This window comes from Candidozyma duobushaemuli (assembly GCF_002926085.2).
Source record: "Candidozyma duobushaemuli strain B09383 chromosome Unknown B_B09383, whole genome shotgun sequence".
NCBI lineage: Eukaryota > Fungi > Ascomycota > Pichiomycetes > Serinales > Metschnikowiaceae > Candidozyma > Candidozyma duobushaemuli.
The window spans coordinates 525,244-540,992 of record NW_020289895.1 but is presented as its reverse complement, the minus strand read 5'-3'; the positions used below and the strand labels follow the sequence as shown (position 1 = coordinate 540,992).

The 15,749-nt window shown below is 49.1% G+C and overlaps 5 protein-coding genes across 5 annotated transcripts; 3 read left to right on the top strand and 2 right to left on the bottom strand. All coding sequences in view use genetic code 12, as the record gives it.

Annotated features, from left to right (window-relative positions):
• Positions 1–1,832: 1,832 nt before the first annotated feature.
• CXQ87_001726 (serine/threonine-protein kinase) lies at positions 1,833–3,134 on the bottom strand (the record flags this gene model as incomplete). Its single annotated transcript, XM_025480258.1, has 1 exon — positions 1,833–3,134. One exon carries the CDS (start codon positions 3,132–3,134, stop codon positions 1,833–1,835), a length of 1,302 nt encoding a protein of 433 aa, XP_025334558.1.
• Positions 3,135–6,108: 2,974 nt separating this feature from the next.
• UGA11 (Uga11p) lies at positions 6,109–7,614 on the top strand (the record flags this gene model as incomplete). Its single annotated transcript, XM_025480257.1, has 1 exon — positions 6,109–7,614. One exon carries the CDS (start codon positions 6,109–6,111, stop codon positions 7,612–7,614), a length of 1,506 nt encoding a protein of 501 aa, XP_025334557.1.
• Positions 7,615–8,613: 999 nt separating this feature from the next.
• Positions 8,614–11,739, top strand: CXQ87_001724 (uncharacterized protein; the record flags this gene model as incomplete). Its single annotated transcript, XM_025480256.1, has 1 exon — positions 8,614–11,739. One exon carries the CDS (start codon positions 8,614–8,616, stop codon positions 11,737–11,739), a length of 3,126 nt encoding a protein of 1,041 aa, XP_025334556.1.
• Positions 11,740–12,144: 405 nt separating this feature from the next.
• Positions 12,145–14,335, top strand: SET2 (histone methyltransferase; the record flags this gene model as incomplete). The annotated part of the gene is made up of 3 exons (XM_025480255.1): positions 12,145–12,716; positions 12,737–13,393; positions 13,429–14,335. The coding sequence occupies 3 exons, from the start codon at positions 12,145–12,147 to the stop codon at positions 14,333–14,335; spliced, it is 2,136 nt and encodes a 711-aa protein (XP_025334555.1).
• Positions 14,336–14,571: 236 nt separating this feature from the next.
• Positions 14,572–15,721, bottom strand: GPD1 (glycerol-3-phosphate dehydrogenase (NAD(+)); the record flags this gene model as incomplete). Its single annotated transcript, XM_025480254.1, has 3 exons — positions 14,572–14,697; positions 14,718–15,416; positions 15,440–15,721. 3 exons carry the CDS (start codon positions 15,719–15,721, stop codon positions 14,572–14,574), a joined length of 1,107 nt encoding a protein of 368 aa, XP_025334554.1.
• Between the last annotated feature and the right edge of the window lie 28 nt (positions 15,722–15,749).

Here is a 15,749-nt window from a genome sequence, read left to right as displayed (position 1 = left end):
AGATAGAGACTAGAAGATAGAGACTAGAAGATAGAGACTAGAAGATAGAGATAGAGACTAGAAGATAGACTAGAAGAGATGGAAGAATTGAAAAATACTACTTAGCGTACTTCATTCGGGTGAAGGTTAAACTATTAAGTTAGAATCGACGGTGGCACTTTTTGTTAGTCGATTTTGGTGCTGGTGCCATACTGGCCAGTGTGAGACTACGATCTCACTACCACAACTTCGAAAACCAGAACCACCAAAACCACCAAAACCACCAAAACCACCACAAAAAAAGCTCCATTTCATTGAACCCACTGAAACCCATTTCATTCACTGTACCGTAATTGCTCTTCCGCTTGTTGCACGCATCTGGTGCATCACTTAACCGAAACTCCCATCCAAACCCAATCCACCCAAATCAGCTAATTACTCGCAGCCTCTGAGCAAAAATTACGTATGAAACAGTCATACATAGCGAGATCCCGGAGGCGACAAAATGGGCCTATTCTGGCCGGAGTTCCGGGGGATCCTCGTCACCTCACCGTGAATCCACAAGTACCCACTGTGCGTCGAATGTGCAATCGGCGTCTAAATCCCAGTGTCTCACTTCGGTGCTTGGGAGCTTCCCGTAGGTTTGAGACAAGACCGCCTTGGAAATCGGAAACCCGGCGGCTTGCACGATTTGAAAAGAAATCAAAAAAAGACTAAAAACCGTAGAAGCACAATTAAGCTTTATAGCCCTTCGTCCCCATCAAGATCAGCACCCAACTCTCTGCCTTCCAGCCACACTTCCAAACTCGGCAGTGACCCTTAAGCATTTTTTTTTCCCGTTTAGCATCCAATGCTTTGGCCTTGGTGTGTCTGTGCTCCAAATGACATCCTCGACATGCATTGAGCAAACGCTTAGGCGAAGAGCGACAGTGAAACACCACGGATTTTGGCCATAACCACCATGCTTCAAATCGTCTTAACCCCTCTACACCTCCTCCCGAATATTTCTCTAAACGGTGGCAAGTAACAGGGCTCTTTTGCAGGCTGGGTTGAGCCGCCGTGCAGCAAAACACACTTTGCGTTCTCTTTAGCCGACCAGCACCTGTCCAAGACCCGCCGTGGCTGGGTAAGACACGAAACGGAAGCCAGAGGAATCCCGAGGCGCCTGCCCTGCAAATTTGCCGCTGGCCCATTTTTTCAAATCGGGACATTGGCGGAAGTTATCCATGTAGGGCGCTACAGCTTCACCAGCCTCAAACCGAAACCGTTATTTCCTGAATCGAGGTCAGGGTGGTATCATCCCATTGCAGCCGCCGAACGATGATCACCAAATACCGCATGGGACAAAGGGAAACCTTAAAATTAAAGGTGGCCCACAGACGCAGTGCCTAACCAGGTTAATAGCGCTTGTTCCGTGGGCCTCAGTAAATTTCGAGGCTCAAAACTGAAAAAAAAAAAAAGCTAGGCCTTCTCCTCCCACGAGTCGAACTCCCCGATTATGCCGGGAGTCTGGACTTTTTTCTGAAATAGTAGCGGCACTCTTCAACTGTCTCTGCTTAGCGCACCCTGCTTGACGCTGTCTCACCTAAACCATGCAACCCCGGCTAAACTGCTCTGGCAGGGTTCAAAAGCTGTCTCACGTGAAATGCATCGTTCACAACACATCCCTGAACCCGATTCTGGCGTTAGGGGTTTCACCTTTTGAAGCTGTGCACCGAGGGGTTGTTACAAGGCTTGTGTAACATGGCCGAAATCACAAAAGTAGAGAAAGCAATCGCCAGCTCCGCATGCATGTATTGTGATTTTCTCTATTTTCCAAAACGACCGGGTTTTCTCTCGGAGCCGGGGCCTGTCTACTTGGCCTCGTCTTCTCGCTTCTGGTACTCCGTGACTCGTTCCTTGTTTTCTGTCGCTGCCTGGACCAACTGGATGAATGCGCTCGACGTGAGCGCCGACTTATCCTCGTCCTTGGGCTTTTTGCCCTCAGCCTCGGCAAGCGATTCGCTAATCTTCTTCCAGTTGAAAAGGCCTCCGCTCTTGTTCTTCACCTCACTGTCGTGGGCCTCGCCCAGCTTGGTGTCTGGAAGCTCGCTGTCGCTGACGACAGACCCGCCGTCGCCGAAAAGATTGATTTCGTTGGGGTCGTCGTCCTCCTCGGTCTGCAAGTCCTTGAGCTTCTTGATGCGGTTGGCCAACTTGACCACCTCGATCGCCTGGCGGAACTTGCCCTTGGCGTCGAAGTTCTGCTTCAAGTTGGGCAACAAATCGGCCTCGCTGTGCTGCTTGGCGCTGACGAGCCAGGGGTCCTCCAAGAGCGAGTCGGCCGTGGCACGGCGCTCCGGGTCGTACTGGAGCGCCTTGATGATAAATCTACGTGCATCTTTCGAAACAGACCTCCAGTAGTCCGCGTGGAACACCACGGCGTTGTTGTGCCTGACCTCGGCGATAAAGTCTTGCACGTTTTCGGCTCTGAAGGGCGAGTAGCCACACAAGATGGTGTAGGTGACCACACCCAAGGACCAGATATCGCACGGCTTTCCGTGACCTGTTCCGGTGATGACTTCTGGCGCAGCGTACCCGAAAGAGCCAGCCGACGACATGAGCTTTTCCTTCGGGTCCTGGAGCTTCTTGGCGATACCGAAATCCGCAAGCACAACGTCGGAATCGGCGTCCTCGTTGAGGTACAACACATTCTCAGGCTTGATATCCCTGTGGACGATATTCCTATCGTGCAAGTACTTGAGCGCCTCAAGCATCTGGATCACCACCACGGACGCGTCACGTTCCGTAAACCGACCCTGCTGCACAATCCTATCGAACAACTCACCGCCTGTAGCCAATTGAGTCACCAAGTAGAACTTGTCCTTGGACTCAAACCAATCTCTAAAACCAACAATGTGTGGGTGCTTGAGCTCCTGGAGCAAGGAAAGCTCGTCCACAATGAACTGCTCGTGCTCCTTGCTCTTGAGCGCCTTCTTCAAAATGATCTTGACCGCCACGTCCTCGCCCGTCTGGTTATCTCTAGCATAACGAACAATTCCAAACAGGCCGGCGCCCAAGGTCTTGCCGAACGTGTAGCGTGCCTTGCGGGAGTACAGTTCCGGCTGGCCGCTGATCTTGTTGATGAACTTTTTGATGTGTCCGTCCTCAGGCATTGGAAAAAGTAGAGTAGTAGTTGGTTGCGATAGTGACGCTGATATTGCCGTCCTGCACCCGCCTCAGCCACAACCACCAACCATGGATCCGAAGTGATCGGTTGGGTGTGATTTTGCAGTTTTGGAGAATATCTTCATTTTTGGATCAAAGCTGATTATGGTTTGCCAGGTGCGCGGTTTGTGCTGCTAGGTTTGGTGGTTTGATGAATGGGGACCTCACTGCGCCTTTTGCAGCCATCATGACATGTGGAGATGATGAAAATTAAAAAGGTCGAATCCGCCGGTGGAGGTGATCGGCAAAAAAAGAAAAGCTCCATGAGCAACAAAAGAATCATAATTTAAATGACCATATTCAGTCTTTTTTTCGATGTATTTTGCTGGGATTCCGGATGTTCCCCACAGGCTCGTCAATAATCGTTTCCTCTACTCACCTCACTTCTGCCAACAAACCCAAAATGCTTGTCTTTTTTTGTCTTCGATTCCAGTACTCCTGGTTTGGTTTACTGTGTTGGCAAAGCCACACTAGAACCGTGCAACAGCAAAGTCGTAGCTTCATGGTTTATGAGAAAGACGAATATTCCAATGGGTAGCATGACGAGCGGGCTTCGAGGGCGTTTGCAGCTTTTTGCAGCCAACTTTGCATGGAGTATCAGGCATAGAAAACGTGAAGCATCATCAACGTGATTGTTTAAGTGAGCCTCATTTGTGAAGCGACGGATCCATTGAGAAAAAGAATGGCGGATCGACAGACAAGTGGACGCTGCCTCGAAGAAATGTTTATGCGCTGGAACATAAAGAAGAGGAAACAAAACAGAAGAAAAGAAAAGATGTGGTGTTTTTCTTACGTGGTTCAAAATGTATGACAGAAGAGATGTTGACCTTTTGATGAAGAACATTTTTTGGCAGGAGTTCTGAGATTTTGGAAGAAAAGGTTATTCCAAAAAGAAGAATGTTCAACATTCTTCTTCTTTCTTTTTCGTCCTTGACAATTTTCATCTCTGGAGCTTTTCATTTCTTGAGCTTTTCAAAACTTATGCTTTCGAAACCGGCCGTGCTTCTCATGAAGCATGCACTTCGTACGCCTGCCTCGAAAAGCCTTATGAAGCAATCATGTCCCATGCCCTTCGGCCACAGTGCCTTGCATTAAAAACCGGCATTTACGTGATGTAAGAGCATCTAGCGTCATTCTTCTGTAGATGTACATGTTACAGTTAGCGAGAAATATTCGGTATATTTTCCAAAAGAGGCGCTGGAGAGCTCTTAATAGTCATTTCAGTAGTAGCTTCGCTTTCTAAAATTATACCTTTAGTTATCGTCAGGTAAATTGTTTAGTTAGCTGGTCGTTGGTGACATTCACCTATTCAATGCACCTGAGAAAAACGGCCTGCTAGATTGTTGAGCTACGGAATATGGTTCAGAAGAAATTGTGAAGCTTTTAATAAAACAAAAAAGCCTTCTTCAAAGTTCAGAATTTCCAGCTCCCAGCTTACTGCTGTCGTTCAGCTTTTCATGCGATGAGAAACTACATGAGAAACAAAATGTCCACCTTGAGAGTAAAATAACATTTCTCTGAAGCCATGGAGCCTGTCTCCGATACGTCTAAATACATGGGAGACTTGGTCAATGCCATAAAAGAGGAACCAGATCATCCTTACATTGATCATAAGGGAAAGCTACGTTACTGCGGTAAGCTAATTGAGACTTGGAGCATATCCAACTGAATCAATTCCAAAAGTGCTATATTTGCAGGAAATTTGGAGAATCGTCTTGCTCGAAGGCAGATCTCAGATTGGTGTGAACAAAGAGCTTCAGCAGAAAACAGAATTACAGACAATTTGCGTAGGTAATGGAAGGACGGCCTTTTCTGAGCGCCGCTTTAGATCTCCGCATGACAGGAGCACGAAGAAAAAAAAAAAAAAAAAAAAAAAAAAAAGCTGAAGTGTAAAACAAGAATCACTGAAAATTTCCCAATTTCTGATCCTAGCAAGTGCCAAATCTCAACAGCCTGTGGAAAGTCTCGAAATTCCACAAATGACCTCAGGGTGAACCCTACAATGCACGCCAAAGCCTAGCCTACCTGATCTGACATGCAACGCTTGTGCCTCCCCTTAGCTGTGCATCGACAATCAAACCATTGTTGAAATGCGGCCATAGCTCGTCACCACGCACCGCTACGGACATTTCTAGTGTAGCCCGAGACATACATTGTGACAAAGGTTTTTTTGAAAACTTAGATCAACAAGCGTCTTTCCAGCGGTGTTCCAAAACCATCTAGACCTACCTACATAAGACATGGTTATCATGGAGGACAATGGGGAGGGGAGCAGAAAGGTGAAAAGCCCCGGGAGCGGCCCATTTTCGTAAATTGTTCCAAAAAAAAAGTAGAGGTATGGTACTGGATAAAGTCAAGAATTCAAATAGGACTGATTTTCGTGGCTGCTCGTCTTTCCCGTTTGGGCATTTGCAGCCATCGGAATCTAGCACATAGCCAGCCGACAGTGGACACATAGTGGACTGGAGTAGTTGTAGAATATAGCCGCCAACAAAACTGTATATATAGCAAATGAAATAAATGTGTATTTGAACTTGTTCATATCTTTTTGTTCCAAGTTTGGCAAGTCTTTGCCCGTCAGAGTCAAAGCCAAAACAGCCCACTTCTTAGCGCAGCTCAGCCGTACCACTTTCTCGCTAACCGAGATCCACCGGTTTTGCCTGAAATAAAACAACTTTTTTTCGGAAATATGCGTGATTTCCAAACTGCCTCCCAAACGGAGCCGAAATCCCGAGTTTCTCTTTTTTTCTACTCAAAAAACAGCCCTTCGGGATCCCTCGTCCGCTCGGAATCGGTGGCCCATTTTCGACCCCCGCTAACCACGACGCCTCACCGCCTTGTGTGCAGGTCCTTATCAGCGCTATATAAACCTCCCTTTAGCAACCTCTAATCTCCAACGATTTCTCCTTCAAAACTGCCACAATGCTTAGAAACGTGACACGTGCTGCTGTCAGAAGCGTGCGGGGCCACGCCAGCGCCGCTACACACGCGCCAGAAACACCTGGCGGCTCGGTTTCCGTGGCTGCAAAATACTACCCCAACGAGCCAAAGGGTCCCTCCTTGATCACCGAGTCGGTTCCAGGACCCAAGCTGTTGGCGGCAAACGAACACTTGGGATCGGTTTTCGACAACAGAGCCGCGTACTTTGTCACAGACTTCTACAACTCCGTGGGGAACTACATTGCTGATGCAGACGGCAACAAGTTGCTTGACGTGTACTGTCAGATTTCGTCGATTCCCTTGGGTTACAACAACCCGGAGCTTTACGCCGCGGCCACGTCGCCCGAAATGGCCTCCGCTTTGGTCAACAGACCCGCGTTGGCGTGTTTTCCTCAGCTCGACTACGCGGGTATTCTCGAGGAGGGTATTTTGGCCGCTGCTCCGCCAGGAATGACCAAGGTGTGGACGGCGCTTTCCGGCTCGTGTGCTAATGAAACTGCCTACAAGGCGGCGTTCATGTACCAGGCTGCCAGAGCACGTGGAGCCATGGATTTCACCGACGAGGAGTTGCGCTCTGTGATGCTCAACAAGGCACCTGGTTCGCCAGACAAAGCCATTTTGTCCTTTGAAAAGGGCTTCCACGGCCGTCTTTTTGGCTCTCTTTCCACCACACGCTCCAAGGCCCTTCACAAGTTGGATATCCCTGCATTCGACTGGCCTGTGGCACCTTTCCCCCAGCTCAAGTACCCATTGAAGGACCACGTCAGGGAAAACGCTGCCGAGGAGGAGCGCTGTTTGGCTGAATTCGAGGAAATCGTCACAAGCCACCCTCCAGGCTACATTGCCGCTATCATCGTGGAGCCAGTTCAGTCTGAAGGTGGAGACAACCACGCATCGCCTGCTTTCTTCCACGGCTTGAGACAGCTCACCAGAAAACACGAGATCCTCATGATTGTCGACGAGGTCCAGACCGGTGTGGGTGCCCTGGGCAAGTTCTGGGCCCATGAACACTGGAACCTCCAGGACCCTCCAGACATGGTGACTTTTTCCAAGAAGTTCCAGGCTGCCGGATTCTACTTCTCAGACCCCAACTTGCAGCCTTCTCAGCCCTATAGACAATTCAACACGTGGTGTGGCGACCCATCCAAGGCTATTCTTGCCAAGGCCATCTACCAGGAGGTTCAGAAGAACAATTTGGTGGAAAGAACCGCTACTACCGGTGACTACCTCTACAAGGAGCTCGAGGGGCTTGCCGAGAAGTACGAGGACAAGATTCTCAACTTGAGAGGCGAGAACTTTGGTACTTTCATTGCTTGGGACTGTGAGAGTCCTACTCATAGAAACGAGTTGTTGTTGAAGATGCGTGCTGCTGGTGTGAACATTGGAGGATGTGGCGAGAGGTCTGTTCGTTTGAGGCCCTCTTTGGTGTTTGAGCCTTCGCATGCCAATGTGTTCTTGAACGCTTTGGAGCATGCTCTCCAAATATAGGCGTCTGGTTTTTAAAAATGGAGCTGATCAACGCTTGAATAGAGTGAAGATTCCTCGCTAGATGTAAGACATGCGTGAGGGGAGTAACCTGGATTGTTGTTTCAGTATAGACGATTGTGCCAAATTCCGACTACATTTTAAAACTGGGCATCCAGGCAACGATCCATTCTCTTTTTTGATGAATTCGTGAAAATCCCCAGATCTCTGTCCGATTCCAAAGCCTTAAAATCGGACACCAGCCACAATGGCATTGCCTCCATGTCCCCTGAATGACCAGATTCATGCCTTCTTCATTACCTCAAAGGCTTCACAGATACTCACCAGCCTCAAGCATCTCTTGCATCTGCAGCATGTTCCAGGACAGATCAAGCCGCAGGGATGAGGTCACCGTGCTGTTCTGGTCCGTATGGAAGCGCAAATGTCACCGCCCATACGTCTTTCTGCGGTTAAAAAGGCCTCATGTCTTAGATGGCTGCGGCTGGCTGCAAAACTAGAGACGTCACCAGAAACAGAAATTTTCTTTCTCGAGCATAACACCAATGACATCACCAGCGAAGATTTCGAGGCTAATTTCGAGATTCTATTTATTAGTCACCTATCGGAAACGTGCTCTGGATTACCCCAGACGAAAAAGTCTTGGAAAAGCCGCTTATCTCAACGGCTCGTAACGGTCGCGTGACCATGGGTCCCCGTTTAACCTATAACGCCAGAAAACTTTATAGAATTTACAAGTCACCAAAACCCCATATCCCCAACTTTCAATAAATAGGCCTCCTCTCGGAATTGCCCAATCTGGCTGACCCTCTGAACCCACCCATGATACCACGTCCTGCACAGGAACCTACTACTAGGCGTCCCGATTGGGCAGATATCTACGTACCCTACTACACCTTTTTCTGAGACATCACGTCTACATCCCACGTTCCTGCATTTCCTTCCCCGGAAAACCCCTTTTTTTACCATTTTCGTCCAAATCTCCCCTTTCCAGAATGGCTCACCATGCTAGGACGTCTCTTTAAGCAGCAACAGCTGCCTGGACCTTTACCACACAATCCGCCTCAGGGGGCTCCCAAGACCCCTGCATCGGCTAATTCTCATGACGACTCGTACACAAGGGAGATTTTGTATGGGCTGCTGAGGCTCGGGCAAATCCGGCCCCACCAGTTCAGCAGAAGGCGGTTTCGGTTAGTTGTGGCCCAGGACGGCGGGAACTTGCGGGCAAAACAGGTGCTTTTTGATTCCGCAGACCGCCAGGACCTTGGTTCGAACCCCAGCTCTGCCCATCAACTGGAGGCGCCGCTGCCTTCACGACCTCGGTCTCAGGAGACCAGTACTCCGGCTTCTCCGAGCCAGGACTTGTCCCAGACGCTTTCGAACTTGCTGTTTTCCCGCAACCACTCGTCCAAGAACATCCTCACGTCGAAATTGCTCCATAATGTTTCGGAGCTCAATGAGTACATGTTCGGAAGAGGCCTTCCTTCGTCGGAAACGCACACTGCTACCAAAGTGCACCTCTTGCCCCAGTTTAATTCCGTGCACGGATCCTTCTCGGCGGTGTTGGTGACAAAGTTGTTTCTGATTCCGGATACCGGAGGCGCCATGGGCGAGTCGCTGACCGAGGATGACCCCAGCTGGCTGCCTAAGCCAACCTACCCGATCAAGGAAACCACCTACGCCTTCCCGCTGTCAATGGCCACGCCTGCGTCGTCCTCGCCTGATCTGCCTTCCTTAGGCGTGTCGAAATACACCGTCAACAGCCGCTTCGCCATCGGCATTGTGATACCCTACTCGCTGGACCAGTCGGTTGACGAAGTGGTGCTCCAGAACTGGGAGGCCTTGTCGCAGTACCTCGTTTCCTTGCAGACAATGGTCACGAAGAAACTCTTGATGTTGATCAAGTACTCCACGGTCAACGGCATGTGTCCTTACATCGCCAATCGCAGAGTATCATTTCCCTCAGAGCTTCTCCAGGCCGACTCAGACCTCCCACGCCAGCTCCACAAGCTCTACCGCTTAATCCACTTCAACTACAACACCCCACGCTTGATCAACTCAAACAGTATCATGCGGTACTCCTCCGTCCACACAGGCTCTCATTTCAAAGCCTTGTTGGTCAACTGGGCATTGGAAGTGATCAACTGGCTAGAGTTCAAGGACGGACGGAACATTGTACAAAACAACCACCCCAACTTTGCATCAAACTCACATTTCCACAACTATCTGCATACCCACCACCTACATTCCCATGGTGTTCACAACGAAGTCGAAGGAACGCCCTCCAACACCTTTTTGGCCAGCTTGTTTGCCCTCTTGCATTCTTTAAGAGACTCGTTATCCCAAAGGTCTGACAGCGCAGAAACCAATGGCACCAAGGAACTCACCAGAGTCTTGGTTGTAACAGGCAACTCAATGGTGGCCAAAAAGCTTATATTTATTCTTAATGGACTTATACCCGATGCCCAATTCGAGGCATGCATCAGCGACGATGACTACAAGAAAAGCTTGCAGCACGTTGATCCCAATGAAGCGGAAGTGGAGCATTACACCTCCCCTTCTTCTCAAGAAACGTTTTATAATCACAGCCACAGCGCAGCAGAGAAGCCCAAACGTGTGACAACGCCATTTCTGGATCCGTCGGCCACTCCTGGCTCTATTCCAGAAACCGCCTCCATCAGAGAACTCTCTCGTACTCCTGAAATAGGCAGTACGCCAATGGCACAGCCGATTCCAATCAAGAAGGGCCATCCAACTCGTGACAGCATCGCAGATTCGTCAGATGACTCCTTGTCTGTCCTGGTTTCTTCCCAGAAAGGTTGGGAAGTACCAGGCAAGTCTGGCCCAGCGGCGAGTGTTTCATTTGTGGAGAAGCCTCTGTTGGAAATGTCGTACTCAACTACACAGCATATACCCATTCACGGCAAGCCAGCTATGTCAACTTCATCATCCATGGCACACCTTTCATCGTCGCTTAACTCGTCACTCTCTTCAAGCGCCTCAAACTATTCATTTTCGAAGTTTGGATCGTCATTTCTCGATAAATGGCGAAACTCGTTTGCTGCAGGGCAGCATAATCTTCAAGAGCCTAATCATCATGCTAACGATACCCATGACCCATGTCACATTCCAGATCTAAGCAAAAGACCATCTTATCATTCGCTCAATTCGCCTTCCCCCGCAGTTGAACAAGAAGATTTCCAATGGGACGCTGCCACAACATCTACTGGAAGAGGCCGGGCGAAGCTCTCAAGGGCCCAGTCTATGCTTGATCTACACAATCTCACATCCAATGATAGTGGTAAATCACAGCATCCAACTGAGTTTCCATCCCTTAATCTCAAAAGATCGAGATGCTCGATGGTGGTACCACTTGCCAATGACCGTGCCAATAGTCTACTTGACGCAAACAGAGACACTATTCGCAAGAAGTGTGAAAACGTCGTCAATGCCAATTTCAAGTATGAAAGCGTCAACAGCAACACGATGGAAGTAAAGTATGAGGCTCACAACGACGAGAAAGTGTACAAGCAGAAGACGTTGCTTCCGAATGTCGCATTCGTCGAGGAGTTTAGACCAGAGTACACCATGCAGCTGTGCCCAATAAGTCTGAAGATCGAGACCCAGGTAATGGGTGCTATGAAGAATGACTTGCTTTTCTACCATAATGACTGCGGCTACTCTAGAGTCACAACAAGGTCGGTGATGATCAGTTTACGTGCGAGAGAGATCAAGGTGATTGAAATGAATATAGGAGATAAGGGCAAGTCGAGGTCGTCGTCCACGGCATCTGGCTGGATGGCACCATCGCCAGCTTTCAGCCATGGCCATACCACGCCCCCAGTGTCTTCACATTCTCCGACCTCGTCGTACTTCCATGGCTTCGAGAACAATAACGGAAGCAACGAGTCCAACAAAGGCACTAGCTATAAAACTACCATCAGGAAGGTATTTACGCCGCATCGAAACAGCGGTGATAGAGATCAGATAAACAAAATAGAGCTGCTTCTTGATCGATTGACGGAAGTAGTTGCGAAGATCAACGCTTGCAACAACGAGAGCGCCTCGGATGAAACCATGAAAGACTTGAACTTTGCGTTGTTTGCGACAGTTGGGAACCTCCTTCAGTAGGTGGTTCTTCGACTAAATGAGAAAAGCGGGTCGATCACGACCGTTGATTATCCTCCATGTTATGATGCTCTCTGCCTTGGAGCCTATGTGATCGCCGAAAACATGCTACTAGCAAACTATTTGGATCTAATGATGTAATAAAATGAAACCACCACGAAACTCGATGTTCTCTCGTGATACTCCCTATTGGTGATCCAAGCTCGCCTCGAGAATTATGTATCCAAAAGCGCGAACTGGAAAACTGGAGAAAAACAGGAAAAGAAAAACCGGCTATACAACTGTCCGAACAGCAGATCTATTTAAAAACCACATTTCCCCATTTCTTTTCTGCTGGATTGCTAATTAAACACCTTTCCTTTCTGTTTCCATTCATTCATTCAAATCCAGTCACACCCAGCATACGTCATGTCCAAAGAGCTGACGCCGCTGCTCTTCAAAGATGCCGAAGACAAAACAGAAGAGGCCAAGTCGAAATTCCTAGAAATTCAGGAATGCTCGTATCTATCAAGAAGCCTAGGAAGCATAGGCCTGAAGGAGCTCATGGCATGTGATTGTTCAGAAGACTGGGATGATGAAAAGGAAATGAACATGGCATGTGGCGAACACAGCCACTGTATCAACAGAATCACGTCTGTTGAATGTACAAACAAACTGTGTCTCTGTGGCAAAGACTGCCAGAACCAGCGATTTCAGAAAAAGCAGTACTGTGATGTCAAGGTGATCCAAACAGAGAAAAAAGGCTATGGATTGGTCGCTGAGCAGCCAATCTCAGAGGGTGCTTTTGTTTACGAGTATATTGGCGAAGTTGTGGACGAAGAGACGTTCAGACAGAGGATGATCGATTACGACACCAGGAAACTACGCCATTTCTACTTTATGATGCTCACCAAAGATGCCTTCATTGATGCCACCGACAGGGGATCCTTAGCCAGATTCTGCAACCATTCTTGTTCCCCAACGCTTATGTTGATAAGTGGGTCGTTGGCGACAAATTGAGAATGGGTATTTTCGCTAAGCGTCTGATCAAAGAAGGCGAGGAAATCACGTTCGATTATAACGTTGACCGTTATGGTGCCCAGCTGCAGCCTTGTTATTGTGGCTCTTCCAACTGTCTCGGCTGGATGGGAGGAAAGACGCAGACGGATGCTGCACTTCTTCTTCCTGAAGGCATTTCCGAAGCTTTGGGTGTGACCAGAGCTCAAGAAAAGGCCTGGTTGAAGCGTAATAAGCAGGCTCGTCTTGCTCAGCAGGACCCAGATGCCATCATCAATGAAGACTTTGTGAAGAGTCTAGAAGTTGAGGGATTGAACGAGCACGACGTCAACAAGGCTATGGCTGCGTTGATGAAAGCAGAGGATCGTAACATCATTGCCAAGATCATCGACCGTGTGTATTTGACGGAAGATGCTAAGCTCAATTCCATCATTGTGCGTCTTCACGGTTACAAGACGCTTTCACAGGTTTTGAAGGACCACTCCTCTGATGAGGACGACTTGACCGAAAAGGTGCTCCAGATCTTGAAGAGATGGCCCTCAATGACAAGAAACAAAATCGAGCTGTCTCAGATTGAGGATGTGGTGAAGAAGATCGTGGCGGATACGCTGAATGATGAAATCAGAGAAACCGGATCTGAGCTTCTTGCGGACTGGAGCAAGTTGGAAATGGCATACAGAATCCCAAGAACAGGAGCAACACAGGAAAGAACGAAAATGTCGCCAGAGGGTCCATGTCTCCATTGTATGGAAGAGCTGGCCGTCTGGCATCTCCTACCTGGGGATACGAGGATGTCACAGAACCTACTACTCATGAGCTGCCTCACAGTGAAGTAGAGGAGGAGGAATTGCCTCCTGGGTGGCAGCAAGCTGTCGACCCCAACACCAACACACCATATTATTATCACTCTGAGTTGGGTATTTCGAAATGGGAGAGACCCACGAATTCTGTGCCAAAAGGCCCTTCTATTCCCAAGGGTCCTAAGCAGAGTAAAGTCAAGCAACAGCCTCAGCAGCAGCAAACTGGCAAGCCTAAACAGAAAAACGGCAAACCCATGCAGCGAGACGACGACTACTCGTCTGAAGAAAGCAAACTACAAAAGCTCAAGGAAGAGCAGTACAACGAGATTCGTCAAAGAGAGAAGATGCTCCAAGATCTTATTCAACAATCGCAGCAGGAGGCCGAGGAGAAGAAGAGGCTTGCGGAGCAGGCCAAACGAGACAAACTCGAAAAAATCAAGCAAAGAAGAAGAAAGTTGGAGATGGCCTACTCCAAGTCCAAAACACCGCTCACCAAGGAGTCTGTGGAGGCACTTTGGACGAAAACCTTGGCCCGTTACATCCCCAACATGATTAAAAAGCACGAGGCCGAAATCGGGCACGAGAACGTCAAGGGCTGTGCCAGAGACTTGGTGAAAATTCTCGCCAGCAAAGAGGCCAAAAAGGAAACGGCACCACCCAAGGAGCTCGACAAGGCTAAAGTGAAAAAACTCAAGGATTTCACCGGCAGCTTCATGGAGAAGTTCTTGCTTAAGTTCAGGAACAAGCGGCCAAAGACAGAAAAGGGGAGGACCAGAGGGAGCAGGCGGCATGAGGAGCCGTAAAAAATATAAATTATTGATAATATTCTGTAGAATATATACGAGGGTCAGATGATGGAGTTCATATATTCGCACCCAAAGCCGCACATAATGTGCAATAAAATGTGGGGTGAAAAATTTGGGGTACAACCGAACCCAATACCCAAAATTCCCAAATATTCCCTACTCCACCAAACTTCCTGTTTCGTCTTCTATCATTCTTATATAAATTACCCGGAGCAGAGCTCCTCTCTATCTATCTAGTCGCAAGTCTCCAACAACTTGGGCAAGTTCTCGATACTCTCGGTACCGTAGATGATTTGGTAGGTTGCCTCGAACAAGGGGAACTCGCCGGTCTTGTTCACATTGGTCAACAACTCGTGCACCTCACGGGCGGTGATGATACCCTGGAGGACTGGCCGTTCAACAACTTCTTCTCAGCAACCTCAGCAGAGTCACCGGTTTCAGCCATGTAGCGACCCACCTTGACGTTTCTACCTCCAGAGCATGTGGTGATCAAGTCAGCAACACCAGCGGACTCCTTGGTGAAGGTGCCAGACTCGGATTGAGGGAAGAAAGTCTGGGAAAACTGGATGGTCTCCAAAAGGCCGACTCTCATGATGGCAGCCTTGGCATTGTCACCCCAGCCCAAGCCCTCGACGAAGCCGACGGCCAAAGCGACAATGTTCTTCAAGGCACCAGCCACAGAAACACCCGCCACGTCCTGAACAACGTTCACGTGGAAGTATGGTCTGTGGAAAGCGACCTTGAGCACGTTGAGGTCGATATCATAGCCAGCGCCACGGAAGTCCTTGGGGATGGTGTATGCGACGGTGGTCTCGGACCACTTGCCTCTGGCGATCTCAGGGGCCAAGTTGGCGCCGGAAAGAGCACCGCAGGCAAGACCCAACTCCTCGGTGATGACGGTACTCAACAATTTACAACCCTCAGGGGTCACCTCGAGACCCTTGAGGCACGAGATGGCACGGCAGGTGGGCTTGACCTTGCCCTTCAACTGCTTGCACACCTTGGGCAAGAACTGGTGGGGCAAGTTGAACACCAAGAGATCAGCATCCTCGGCCACCTTGGCGACATCAGGAAGAGCCTCAAGTTCTTGGGAAGCTTGACGCCAGGGAGGTAGCGCACGTTCTCGTGGTCGGTGTTGATGATCTCGGTCAAGTTTCTGCCGTCCACCTTCTCCTCAAACACCCACATGTCGACAAAGTGCTTGAACAAGTGAGGTCTGGCGGCAGCGTTTTCAGCCAAGATTTTGGCAATGGTGGTGCCCCAGTTGCCGGAGCCGATGACGGCGATCTTGAAAGGCGAAGGAGGCAGCAACAGGCTCTCGGCCAGGGTTCTGGAACCAATAATCTGAGCAAGATGCTGCAATCTCTGAGCTGGAGTAGACATGATGATAAGGTGCGATTTTTCCGGCAAG